Below are 14540 nucleotides of genomic sequence, written 5' to 3'. Positions count from 1 at the left end.
ACTCCAGAATTTCCTCATATCCCTTCCCAGCCAATACTGCCACTCCCCCGGGTAATCACTATTCTAATCACTAATTTATCACCATAAATTAGTTTTTCCTTTTCTGGGACTTCATGTAAATGAAATAATACAACATTAATTTTTTTGGTCTGGGTTTGTTCATTCAACAGAGTGTTTTTGGATTCATCTATGTTGTTGCTCGTATTAGTAGTTCATTCCTTTTAATTGCTGAGTAATACTCCACTGTACGAATATACCACAATTTGTTTATCCATTTTCTTAATGATGGACTTTTAAGATTGGTTTTAGATTTTCAATATTATGAATGCTACTTCAGTGAAAATTCTTAGATGATTTTGTGTGGGGGGGGAACCATATGTTTTCATTTCTTTAGAGTAAATACATAGGAGTGGAATTGTAGGGTCCTATGAATATATGCTTAATATATGAGAAACTGCCAAATAATTTTATGAAACTATTTCATCATTTTACAATCCCATCAGTAATACCCAAAAGTTCTAGTTGTCCCACGCGCTTACCATTTCATTATCTATTTGGTTCCATTATCTATTTAGTTCTAGTCATTTTATTTTTATTTTTTTCTTCCTCTCCCCCACTCTGCTGTTTTTGCTGTCTGTGTCCATTTGCTATGTGATCTTCTGTATCTGTTTCTCTTTTTGTCTTCTCTTCTCGTCTTTCTACTCTAGGATTCACCAGGATTCAATCCTGGAAACCTCTGATGTGGAGAGAGGTTTCCTGTCAACTGTGCCGCCTCAGTTCCCAGTCTCTGCTGGGCTTCACCTTGATTCTCCCCTTTACTCTCTTTTGTTGGGTCGTCATCTTGCTGCATGACTCACTTGTCTGGGCACTCGACTTGCTGCGTGGGCACTCGGCTCGCCACGCAGGCACTGGCTTACCACATGAGCACTCACACAGGCCCTCAGCTTACCACGTGGGCAGTGGTTCAGCACGCGGGCACTCACATAGGTGCTTGGCTCACCACGCGGGCATTCACGTGAACACTTGGCTCATCGTGCAGGCACTCAGCTTGCCACACAGGCACTCGACTCACCACATGGGCACTTGTGTGTGCACTCAGCTCACCGTGTGGGCACTCGGCTCGCTGTTCAAGTACTCAGCTCATCATGTGGGCACTTGGCTCACCACGCAGGCACTTGGCTCGCCACGCAGACACTGGCTCCCTGCGCAGGCATGCCTTCTCTTCTTTTTCACCAGGTGGCCCAGGGATGAAACCCAAGTCCTCCCATATGGTAGGCGGAAGCTTTATCACTTGAGCCACATCTGCTTCCCTGGTTCTAGTCATTTTAGATGTAAAATTGTATTTGCATTTCCCTGATGCAACTACTGATGCTGAGGACTTTTCATGTGCTTATTGGTCATTCATATATCTTCTTTTGTAAAGTGTCTATTCTGATCTTTTGCATATTTTATACTTGGGTTAATTGTTATTTTATGGTTGGAGTCAACAATAAATAATAGGATTTCTTTATATATTATCAACGGGAATCCATTGTTCACATACATGTATTGCACATATTTTTCCCCAGGACATGGCTTCCCTATTCATTTTCTTAATGATGTCCTTTTTTTTTTTTGCTACAAATATGAATGTTTATTATTATGAACTAATATATTGCAACAAGACTATATATTTTAATAACATGCAAAAATTATCTCTACCTGATGCAGGCATTTAATGATAGTTAAGATTTAAAGAAGGGAAGATGAACATAAATTAAATGCCAAATTAAAAGTCATTTACAGTGACAACCAAACTTCACTGCTTGAAGGACAATTCATAGATATTGCAACAATGCTGAGGGCTTGACATACTAGTCTGTCCTACCCCATTGGGAGCCACCAATGCTCGCAAGAGACACCCTCTCAAAATAAAAAAATAATAGTACACATATTTAATATTTAGAAGTTACCATTCTTAAAATGAAATTTCAAAACATTCCAAAGCATTAATTACCCTATCTGATAGTCTTGATTAATGACTTCTTTTGTTGAGCAGAAATGCTTAATTTTAATGAAGTTCAATATATCAGTATTTTTCTTTTCTGATTAGAATTTTTTATGTCCTAAGAAATATTTGCCTACTGTAAGGTTATAAAAATATTGTATTTTCTGACATCTTTATGGTACTAGCTTTTAGTTTAGGGAGTCCCTGATTCAACTTTATTTTTGTGTATGGAGTACAGTGTAGAGGCTGATTTGTATTTTCATATGGATATCCAATTTCTACAGCAGTATTTCTTAAGAAGACTTTATTTTCCCTCATTGAATTCACTTGCACTTTGGTGAAAAATCAATTGATCATATATTTATGGGTCTATTTCTAGACTCTTTAATTTTATTTTGTCATAAACCTATGCTACACTGTTTTGGTTGGGGTAATTTTACAATAGTCTTGAAATAGGAAACAAGCTCTCTTTTTCAAGGTTGTTTTGCTGTTGTAGATCTTTTACTTATCCATATAAATGTTAAAATCAACTTTTCAATTTCTTCTTCAACAATAAAAGTGCCTGCTGGAAATTTGATTGTGACTGAATTGACTATAGTTAACTTGGGGATGATATGGTTTACATTTCTGGTTGTACCAAGTAAGTTTTTATCTGATCAACCCAATAGATAAAATATAAAATACAACTACTTGAAAGCTCTAGAGAGTGAACAAAAGCTAATATGGGAGAGGAACCAATATTTTGAAGAAGGGAACTATAAGGGGTGAGTTCCATGTTTCATGGGTTTTTCTTTAGTGCCTTTCATCCTGAGGGCAGGCCCCAGTCTGCACCACACGAGAGCAGTTAAATATGATAGTTTCTGTCATAAATACGTGTTCAATTTTTTAAATTTATTTTTTACATCTAACAGTATTCTCATATGATTTTTCTAATTTATTCTCTTAATGTGGTGAATTACATTTGATTTCTGAAACTTCAACCAACCATGCATTCCTGGGGTAAACACCACATGGTTATAATATATATACATATATTGCTGAATTTTATTTGCTAATATTTTGTTAAACCTTTTTGTTTATATGTTCATCAGTCAAGGATATTGGATTGTGATTTCCTTTCTTTTAAGTCTTTGTCAGATTTCTGTATCAGGTTGTAGGCTGACCAAATAAAATGAGTTGGAAAGTTTTCTGAAAGAGTTTCTCCTTTGATTGGAATGCTTTCTTCCTTAATGGTTGAAAGAATTCATTGAAGCCATCTAGGCTTAAAGTTTTCTTAGTGAGAAAGTTTTGTATTCGAGTTAAATTTCTTTTAGGTGTAGGGTTTTTAGATTTTCTCTTATTGTGTCACTTTTGATAAGTTCTATTTTTAGGAATTTGAATATTTGGCATAGGGTTGTTCATAATATCTCTTTATAATCCTTTTGACGTCAGTATGATGTCGCCTTTTCATTCCTGATTTTAGTAGTTTGTTTCTTCATTTCTTCTGTGATTAGCTTGTTTGATCACAAGATGAAATTCACCTTTTATATATAAAGATATATCTTTATCAATTTTATTAGTCTTTTCAAATAGCCAGTTTGATTCTACTGATATTCTTTATTTATCCATTTCTATTTCTTTGATTTCTGTTCTTATTTTATTTTACTTATCTTTTGTGTAATTTGCTTTTATTTTTCTAGCTTCTTAAGGTGGAAGCTTAGATCACTGATTTTATACAATTCTTTTTTAATGTAGACATTTAATACCATAAACTTTTTCCTAAGTACTGTTTTAGCTGCTTTCACAAGTTTTGTTTTATTGTGTTTTCATTTTTGTTTAGTTTGATACATTTCCTAATTTCCTTTGTGATTTCTTCTTTAACCCTTGGATTATGTAGAAATGTGTTGTGTAGTTTTAAAAATATTTTTGAATTTTCTAGATATGTTATTTTTAATTTAATGCAATTATGATCAGAGATTGTACTTCATGTGACTTTGATCCTTTGATTTTTGAGATTTGTTTTATAGCCCATCATTTGAACTATCTTGGTGAAAGTTCTGTGTGCAGTTGAAAAGAATGTGTATTCTGAAATTGTTGGGTGTTGTTCACCGTAATTGTCAAAGAGTTTGAGTTGATTAAGAATAATGTTTAAATGTTTAAGTCTAGATTTATAGGTATGCTGTTTTTATTTTTTCTTTTAGCACTGTAAAGTTATCTATTCATTTTTTACTTGCCTTCGTTATTTTTAATGATAAGTCAGCTATTAATTTACATCGTACCTTGTATGTAATATTTCTGCCTTTACCCGCCCTTACCATCCCACCTGCTTTTAAGCTTTTCTCTTTCTCTTTATTTTTGGTTTTTATCTCTTTGACTATGATGTGCCTGAGTGTAGGTTTTTATTTTTTATCCTGCCTGGGGTTTACTGTGCTACTTGGATCTATAGGTTAGTATCTTCCATCAACATTGGAAATTCTCAGCCATTATCTCTCTCTTTTTTTTTACACTTTCCACATTTTATTTACATTTTTAAGACTAACTTTTATCTCAGAATCATATATTCATATACCTATTTCCTTTTTTTTTTTTTTTTTTAAGATTTATCTTTATTTATTTAATTCCCCTCCCCTCCCCCGGTTGTCTGTTTTCTGTGTCTTTTTGCTGCTCTTGTTTCTTTGTCCGCTTCTGTTGTCGTCAGCGGCACGGGAAGTGTGGGCGGCGCCATTCCTCGGCAGGCTGCTCCCTCCTTCGCGCTGGGCGGCTCTCCTTATAGGTGCACTCCTTGCGCATGGGGCTCCCCTACGCGGGGGACACCCCTGTGTGGCAGGGCACTCCTTGCGCGCATCAGCACTGCGCATGGGCCAGCTCGGGTCAAGGAGGCCGGGGGATTGAACCGCGGACCTCCCATGTGGTAGACGGACGCCCTAACCACTGGGCCAAAGTCCGTTTCCCCCTATTTCCTTTTTGTTGGTTTCATTTACACTTAAATGCATGGTTTGTTAAACAAAGACTTTAAACAAATATTTACCATGTCTGTCATACATAAACACATGGGAATGTCTTTTAATAGAAATTATCATCACCCCCCCCAAACATTTTTTAAATTATAAATACAGGTATCAAAACAATCCTGAACATATTTTTGATACTACTAGTAGTCAGCACCCACACTGCTTCAAACACTAACACAATTTGCAACAATATTCATTGTACCTACTTTAAACAATTTAAACTTCAGCTCTTTCCATAAGCAAGTGGATAAACATTTTTGTTTTTCCTTCTTGAAACTGATTTTCAGACACATATATCCTTCCACAGTAATCTGACACTTCTTGTCATTACAGCTTGCAAACCTGAATTCTACTTTGAGTACTCCAGTTTTACGCTTAAATGACAGTGCTGTAATAAGAGAAAAAAGAATTGTCCTGCATTTTTTCCTCCTGTTACCTGAAAACATAATGGTTATACATATATTAAATATATTCTTACAACTGTCCAGGTCATGTTTACCAGTTGGAATTCTTTTATTTAATGTATGGGTATTTTTGCATTGTGATACTTAATCAAGACATTAACATGAGTAGAAGGTTGTTGATTTATGACAAGTTTGAAACCCACTAAAATTAATTGTTGTATGTTTGTCCTTCCAGTGTTTGTGGAAGCTTCATATTTTCTTTGGACATCATTAGACGTCTTAGCTCTTTTAGTACAACTTTAATGTTATATGAATTTTGCCACTTTGCTGACATCGGTATGCTCCACGCATCCATCATTCCACTGTAATTATTTATTCCATTCATATTAATTTTTGTTACAAATCTATCTGATGGAGGAGTTTCTAGGTATTTAGGTCCACATTCTACTTCCAGGCTGTATATTCCGTTTTCGTAATTTGTCCTTGGTGACCCAATACTCATGCCTGTCTATCTTGTGAGTATCATATTTTCATCATCTTCAAGGCCCCAGCTAACAGAACCATTGCCTACTCCTTTTTTGTCCTTCTTCAGATTCTTCTAACAAGCGAAAATTACGAGGAACTTTAACTCCTATAGAGACTGCCATCTTTTCCTGCAGCCCAGCACAGCCCCATTATCTCTCTAAATATTTCTTCTGCCCTAGTCACTCTCCTCTCCTTCTGGGATTCCGATATTACATATGTTGATGTGTCCAGTCTGCAGTTAAGCAGTTTGAATGTATACTTCATTTCTGATTTTATAGTTTTTCATCTCTACAATTTGGTTTTGGCTCATTTTTATAGATTTCATCTCTCTGTTGAGATTCCCCATCTGTTTATATGTTGCTCACCTTTTATACTAGATCCTTTTGCATATTTTACAAAATAACTTTATCACAGTTCTTTTGAAGTTAATGTCTGGTAAATCCAATATCTGAGCTATCTCTCAGTGTCCTCCTATGATTCTTTTTCATTCATGAGTCACATTTCCTAGTTTCCGTGTGCATTTTAGAATTATTGATTGTATGCTGGACACTTTATCTACTTTATGTAAAACCAAAGACTTAAGTAAGTAGTATTTATGCCAAAATGAAAAAAGACCTGCCCATCCTTCTCTTGGGCTGCTGCTGTCTATGTGTTGAGATGGGGGAGGATTGAGCCAATCTAACTGATATTTAAGCTGGGTTTGCACTTCAGGTAGCTTTAGTTAGGTTCAGTTCACCATCTCTTCAAATGTTTTGTGGACAAGATTGGGATCCCAGTAAAGATTCTAGAGATCCTTTCAGCTTTTTTTTTTTTTTTTTTTTTTTTTGAGGTACCCCAGCCAGAGATTGACCCTGGGACCTTGTATGTGAGAAACTAGTGCTCAACCACTGAAGCACATCAACTCCCCTCTAGAGATCCTTTTATGCTTTACAAACACGTGGCCAGCTTTCTAAACCATGGGAGATCTCTGCTTTTTGTCTTGAATGTTAGCTTTTCGATCTTGTCCCCAGCTTTTTGTGCTTAGGGAAATCTGACCTGTTGCCCTGCCCTAGCCTTGGAGGGCAGTTGCAGTGCATACAGAGAAGGCTGCAGTACCTCAGAGGAATTTCCATCATCTCTCCTCCCCAACCCCCAGCCATGGCAACCTGAATTGGAATAGGTCTGTGGTTTTCAAAACTGCCCATGGGCCCTGGGATGAGGGTGGGCAGGATCTTCAAGGTGCTATTTTCATAGTAATACTAAGACCTTTTTTTTTTTTTTTTTTTGCCTTTTCATATGTTTGACATTCGCACTGGTGGTACAAAAACAATGTTGGATAAAACTGTTCATGCCTTAGTACAAATCTAGGCAGTGGCATCAACCCATGGCAGTGATCATTATGTCTTTACTACCACAGCATTCACAGTGAGAAGAGAAATACCAGCTTTACTCAATAATGTCCTTGATAAGCAGTAATAATTGTTTTATTAAATCTCAACACTGGAGTACATATCTTTGTAATATTCTGATAAAATGGGACCTATTCATGAAGCACTTCTGCTGTATGCTGTATGCAGTTGTGTCAAGGAAGCACTTGGGTAACTGTGAGTTGCAATCTGATTTAGCCACTTTTTTCATAAAGCATCATTTTTACCTGAAAGAACTACTGGCAGTTGTTTTCCTTGAAATGATGCTTCAGTGATGGGTTCAACTGCCAACCAAATACCCAAACTTGAATAACCTTACTTTGTCACCCTGAAAGCATATCTTTATGAAAAGTTTAAGAGCCTGCTGAGGAGATTTTGCTTTACTAAAGACCAATGCATTTTGCAGATTCTCTCCAAATTCCTTAAACCAACCTCTATTTGAAGAAACATATTAAACCAGAGGGAAAAGTGTTGCTCTTTGATGTGTTTTACCTGAAGATTAAGGGATACTGCAGGAACAGCAGTTATGAAGAAAACCATTTAGTCTTGAAGTGCCATAGTGTAATACAGAAATTAAGATGAAGTTCTAAATGGATAGGCTAATAAGAGAATGTGGTATTCGGAAAACCTTGCCATATTGTTCCCTGTTGCAGGTGATAAAGGTGAAATACAGCATAGATCATTTTGAATCAGATGTTACATGGTCTGAGCATTCACACAACTCTTACCTGTATGTAGTGTATTCTAGAAATAATGTGAAACTATTAGAAGTTACTTACAGGAGAAATGTGCATTGTATTTTAGTACTGAGCAAAAATAATATAAAAAATAATATAAAAAATATATAGAAGGAATGGTTGAGTGTCAAAATTTTGGTAGGGATAGAAAACATATTACTTGTAAAATAGAATGAATTGAAGTTCAAGAAAATGGGATGGAATTTTGGATGGAAATAGAAATTAGTAGATGCCATGGGATGAAGTATTTAGTTACGCAAACTCAGACATCAGAAATCAGGGAAAACCCTAGTTATAGTATTCCTGGATTCCTCTGTATCAATCTTCATTTCACTTGCATATTGGAAACACCAAAGGCTTGTGCTTTAACTGTGAGATGCCATGGCCTGAGTAACGCCCACTGTAATTCAAAGCAAGCAAGTTTCTCCTGGCACTTATCACATTGCCTTACACAACTGAGCATTCCCTACCCTCACCCACTGTTACACTGTAAAAATTCCTGCTTCTTTGCTAAAAGACTCTGCTTGCTTGAGAAATTTCCTTTTTGATTTGGAGACTGGGCTTATGTTACTGATGAGATTAAAAACAGCTTTGGCTGTGAAAGTTTATGATGTCCCAGTCTGTTCAATATGTGTGCAGTTGGAAGAACAAATCTCCTCTTATCCAGAGCCCTTATTTGATCTTTTCCTCTTGCCCACTGTTAACCCTTATACATTAATGGATCCCTGCTTCATGCATACACACCTGTATTAGCCAAAGAGGTGCTGATGCAAAGTACCAGAAATCTGTTGGCTTTTTAAAAGGGTATTTATTTGGGGTTGAAGGTTACAGTTACAAAGCCCTGAAGAGTTCAACTCAAGGAACTGTAAGATGTACTTTCTCACCCAACGTCTGTTGCCACATGTTGATGCAAGATGGTGGGCGATGTCTGGGAGGGTTCAGCCTTCCTTCTTCTTAAGGCTCCAGGTCCCAGCTTCTTCTGATCTTTGCTGTAGGCTGGCATAAGGCTCCTCTCTCTCCCCAGGGCTCAGCTGCTCTGGTCTCTTCACAAGGTCAGCTGTAGACTGTCAGGCTCATCTCTCTTCCCAGGGCCTCTGCTGCGTCTAATGAGCTGTCTTCTTCCGACATGTTCTTCTCCTCAGTGTGCCTGTTTCTGTGTGAGAGTCTGTTTTATCAGCTCAAGGGGGCTGGCACTCAATGCTGAGTCCCACTCTAATGACATGATTGAATTAAAGTCTTAATCTTAACATAATTTAATCAGATGTCTCAGCTGAATCTAATACATTCAAAGGGTGTCACACCCAGAGAAACAGAGCAGTTTACAAACATAATCAATATATCTTTTTAGAATTTATAAATAATATCAAACTGCCACAACACCTGAGAAGCTGTCTATGATCATCTCCCAATAAGGGGATCTAGTTATGGACTTTGATTTCTGATATACATCAGAAGGCATTAAAATAAGTGCCTCCTGGAATATATGATATTAAAACACTTTTTGGAAAATAAAACCAATCTACTTAGTCAGAGAGGTGAGTTTTGTTATCAGCTACGTAGTTACTTAAGTCCTCTACTATCTAATCACTGAGCCGAGATTGCTGCTGGTGGTTAGAAGCTTTTCCTGTAGCCTGCAAGCCAGGAGTAGAAGCAGAATCATAGTTCATGCATTTTCTGACCTTTGGTCCAGTTATCTTAAACCATAATTTTTCATTCTGGATTCAAAGCAGTACCTTTCCTATTTGGTATGGAGAACTCAAGGTCCATCCGGGCATTTCCTGCTTTTTTACCTGACTCCTCCTCTTGTATTCATTTGTTTACTGCACCAGCCCACTCTTGCCTTGAACCTTCTCTTTGTTTGTACCTATCTACCTTTCTCCATTGCCCTTCCTTCCAATCACAGCTCATAACATAAAGCTCCTTCAGCTATTCGGTATATTTCTCATATGTTATCTTCAGAGTGCCTTCCTCTTCCCTTACTAATGAGATAAGAGATAAGGGGTTCCTCTGGCTCCTCCCTTCCTAACTGTGTAACTCCTATCTTCCTCCCACTCAACATTTCAGTTTATGAATAATGTTAACATTTTATTAATGTATTTAGGTACCTACTCATATATGATTAGCGACTGCTGCATTTCTCCCTACTTCTGAAAGCCCCTCGAGAAAGATCATGTCTTTTTATTAAAAAGTATAACAACATGAACATTGAGATATTTCTTTTTTTTTTTTTAAGATTTATTTATTTATTTCTCTCCCCTTCCCCCACCCCAGTTGTCTGTTCTCTGTGTCTATTTGCTGGGTGTTCTTCTTTGTCCGCTTCTGTTGTCAGCGGCATGGGAATCTGTGTTTCTTTTTGTTGCGTCATCTTGTGTCAGCTGTCCATGTGTGTGGTGCCATTCCTGCGCAGGCTGAACTTTCTTTCCCGCTGGGCGGCTCTCCTTATGGGGCGCACTCCTTGCGCATGGGGCTCCCCTACGTGGGGGACACCCCTGCGTGGCAGGGCACTCCTTGCATGCATCAGCACTGCGCATGGGCCAGCTCCACACGGGTCAAGGAGGCCTGGGGCTTGAACCGCGGATCTCCCATGTGGTAGACGGATGCCCTAACCACTGGGCCAAGTCTTTTTCCCCACATTGAGGTATTTCAAGAGAGAGATCACTAAAGAACAAAAAAATTAATACTCAAAAAAAAGAAAGAAAAGAGCTCTGAGCTTTTTGGTCCTGTTTCATCCAAGGAGATTAGCTGAAAGTATAATCGTGCAACTGAGCTATGGGAGCCAAATTGTGAGAGTAGATGGGCAAGAGATGTGACATATCAGAGGTGAGATTATGTGAGTAGAGAAACTTTTATCCAACGGCTATTGGAATACATTTCATGGACTTACCCTTAAGAGATTTGGAAATCTCTTCATTTGAGAGAGGCAAGGAAAGCAAATTGGAGACTAGAAATGACCAAGGTATGAGGGAGGTTATAGAGAGGGGGATGAACTTCTTGACCGGACAGACATTTGCTCCCCTTTGTTCTGTCCTGCAGTGCTCTGTTGGGTCACCAGGACCTTGGCTGTAAGTAACCAGATTGGTCTGCATGTCCTCACCCCAGTTCTGCTGCATCTCTGCCATTGAAATAACCAGTAACTCCAAAGGAGATTTACAAACATGATGGTTTTAATCACTATGAATATTAAATTAGTCACCTTTCGTTTGTCTAAATAAACAAGGTAGTTAAAGAAGGTCCAGAGATGGATAGCTAAACATGTTAAGGAGATGGAAGGATTGCCAAATAAAACTGTTCAAAAAAAAAAGGGTACTTTGCTACTTGGGAAAAAAAAGAGCCTGAGAGGGGAGCCTGTAGTTGTGAAGAATTTACGTGGATGTACAGAGAATGGTCACTAGAAATTAAGAACTTGGGCAGGGCAAGGAGAATAGTCAAAGTACTTAACGAAAAGCAGCACAGCGTAGGGACTGACCCATCAAAAAAGGCCAGCCGCCTTCCGCCTTCCTAATGTGTACTAGTTGACTATCAGCCTGGCTAGACACCCTATTGAAGTAAATTTAGGATAATGGAAGAGTCTTCTCACACCATTTACATTATCCCACGATAGGGACATAAGCTCAAATATAAATAGCTTCCAAAAAAGATTTAGATCCTTCACTAATAGGTGCTTAAGCAAAACCAAAAATCCTTCTGAAGTTGATGTTACAGGTGATTGGGCTTCTGTTCCTACCTTAAATTAGTCTACCCTCCTGCACTTGAAGCTCTCTGGGCCCTTCTTTGAGGTCCTTGTGGCAGTCACAGGGGAGTGAAATTGCTATTTCAACTATTTAACATTCTGCGAATGTTTATTGTACATTTACCATGTGCTGAGCCTTAGAGTAAACTAGGCCAAGAGCAGAGAGCAAAGCAGACCCTGTCTTTGCCATTATGGAGCTTACAGTTTAATGGGGGAGTCAGATAATTCAGCACACAAATAGACTTATAATTCCAAACTGTGTTTATTTTTATAAAGGAGCAATCCCTGAGACATTTCTCTCCTTTCCTTTAGCTTCTCCACACAACTACTTAAGAAATCTGCTTTCTTTTCTCTTCAGGAGCCTCCAGACAGGTGGCTTTGCCTGGGAGGGAGAGGTAGAGAACAACGCATATAGCAAGGCAACAGGGGTGGTTCCCCAGCACAAGTATCACCCCACAGCGGGCAGTTACCAACTCCATTTTGCCCTGCAGCAACTTGAACAACAGAAACTTCAGTCCCGGCAGCTTCTGGACCAGAGTCGAGCCCGGCACCAGGTAATTCAAGATAAGGCTATTCTGTGTGCTAAGATCATCCTTCTGTTGGTGGTGGTGGTAGTGGGGGTAGCATTAAGGTCAGTGGAAAATGTAGGAATCGTTTTTCTAAAAGTTTACCAATGTCTCCTTGGCTTGGATGGCTCATGGGTCATCTCCTCTGAGAGAAGAAACATTCTGGAGCCATAACATTGGCTTTGCTGAAAGGTGATGCTGAATTCATGTTTGACATTCTTTCTGTCATTTAAGTATTTCTCTGTGAAAATCTCCGTTGTGGTGTTTACTCTTTCTGTTGTATGATCTTAATTCATTAACTTTCCAGAGAGTCTAAATCCCAGATACCTAAAAGCTAGCATTTTTTGCCTCTTTCTTTCTAAATGTATTAATGCCGTGTCTTCAGAGACTTGGTATACAAGAGTGCATATTAATTCTTTATTACCTATCAAGATTTTCAATAAATAACTTTCAAATCTTCTTGTAGGAAATTCTTTTAGTTACTGGTCTTCTGGTTTGATAGCTATTCATGTAACAGATGTTTATTGAGTCCCTGTCGTGTGCTAGGCACTGTTTTAAAATCTGGGACTGTAACAGTGACCATATACACAAAATCCTTGCTATTGTGAAACTTACACTTTAGTGAAATACTGACCCCTACCCACTGCCTATTAAGTGCCAGGAACTTCTTAGAATATACGTGAAGGAACTACATAGGCATATCAGACTAGTGTATCAGCATGGTCCCAGTGACAGAGAAAGGATCATGTCACCAGAAAGTTAGACTGTAAAGAGTTAAATTGTTCTTGATGATTCAGGATTATCATTAGAATCATTTTCCATGTTCTACAGTTGATTATTGGGCTGAATCTGTTTTTTTAAGATTTATTTATTTATTTATTTATTTCCCCTATTCCCCCCCCCCAATTGTCTGTTCTCTGTGTCCATTCGCTGTGTGTTCTTCTGTGACCACTTCAATCAGCGGCACAGGGAATCTGTGTTTCTTTTTGTTGCAGCATCATGTTGTGTCAGCTCTCTGTGTGTGTGGTGCCATTCTTGGGCAGGCTGCGCTTTCTTTCGCACTGGACAACTCTCCTTACGGGGTGCACTCCGTGAGCATGGTGCTCCCCTATGTGGGGGACACCCCTGCGTGGCACACACTCCTTGTGCGCTTCAGCACTGCGCATGAGCCAGCTCCACACGGGTCAAGGAGGCCCGGGGTTTGAACTGCGGACCTCCCATGTGGTAGGTGGATGCCCTATCCATTGGGCCAAGTCTGCTTCCCTGTACTAATTCTTTGAAATTTGGTTACTTGAGGAAATACCTTGCTTCTACCCTGTAAAAATGTAGTACAAAATATATTAATTTTAAAAAATGTAGTATAGAGTGTATTCATTAGTTTGTACAAAATTAATATTCAGTCAAAGGCTAAGGCAGCCTTTCCCAAAGTTTTTCTTTTTTTTTTTTTTTACTGCTGAATAAAACAATGATCATAATGCCCTGTATCTTTACGTTTCAGCTACCATCCATTCTGTTGTTTCAAGTTCATCACTTGATATCTTTATCTGTGACAGTGCACTCTGTATATTGTATTAATTCATCATAACTGAGAAATTTTAAGTATAGTCATTTGTGATATATTTCTTTAGGCCGTTTTTATGGAGGAAAAAAACAGATTTCTTATTCTGGGAAGTGAAGAATATAGCATCTCATTTTGATCACCATGCTGCCCTAAGTCATGTTGAAATATCTCATTTAGAAAATCTTTGAGTTTAATTGAAGCATATAAGCCAGGTTACATTTTCACAATTACAGGTAAAAATGTGTATCTTTGAGTTTTTCTAAATCTACATGAATTTCTTAAAGATTTTTAAATTTTTCAAATCCCTGTCATAAAGTGCACTTGAGATGCCAAATTATCAGATAAACTAGACAGTGGGGACTACACTGCATTAGCCATATTTCCCTTATGTGAGTGGAAGCTATGGTTAACAAATCTAGACAGTTGGTCCATTTTGAATTGAGCATCCTTACCTTAAAATGTGTTTGGGGGGAAGGGAGGAGGTGACTGCAGGGTATTGAAGCTTTGGGGAAAGAGAGACAGTTTTGCTAACTTGCACTTTTAGAGACTGCTCCATTTTAAAGTCCTTCCAGTTCTTTTGATTAGCTTCCAGCAACTGCATTCCGTTGAGAATTCAGGGTACTGCTATTCTTGT

At 38.2% G+C, this 14540-nt stretch overlaps 1 protein-coding gene across 50 annotated transcripts in view; it reads left to right on the top strand.

Moving 5' to 3' along the window:
• Positions 1-14540, top strand: part of TTLL5 (tubulin tyrosine ligase like 5) — a 349192-nt gene that overhangs the window by 242908 nt on the left and 91744 nt on the right. For 49 of the 50 annotated variants that reach the window (XM_058293031.2, XM_071213776.1, XM_058293054.2 and 46 more), the window contains one exon: positions 12138-12333. The exons of the other annotated variant lie outside the window; for it this stretch is intronic. In XM_058293031.2, coding sequence (XP_058149014.1) covers positions 12138-12333 — 196 coding nt within the window. The remainder of the gene's footprint in view (positions 1-12137; positions 12334-14540) is intronic. 50 annotated transcript variants of the gene reach the window in all.

The sequence above is a fragment of the Dasypus novemcinctus genome, chromosome 3, assembly GCF_030445035.2.
Source record: "Dasypus novemcinctus isolate mDasNov1 chromosome 3, mDasNov1.1.hap2, whole genome shotgun sequence".
Lineage (NCBI taxonomy): Eukaryota > Metazoa > Chordata > Mammalia > Cingulata > Dasypodidae > Dasypus > Dasypus novemcinctus.
Note: the sequence above shows the minus strand (reverse complement) of the source record. Positions and strands in the feature narration are given on the sequence as shown.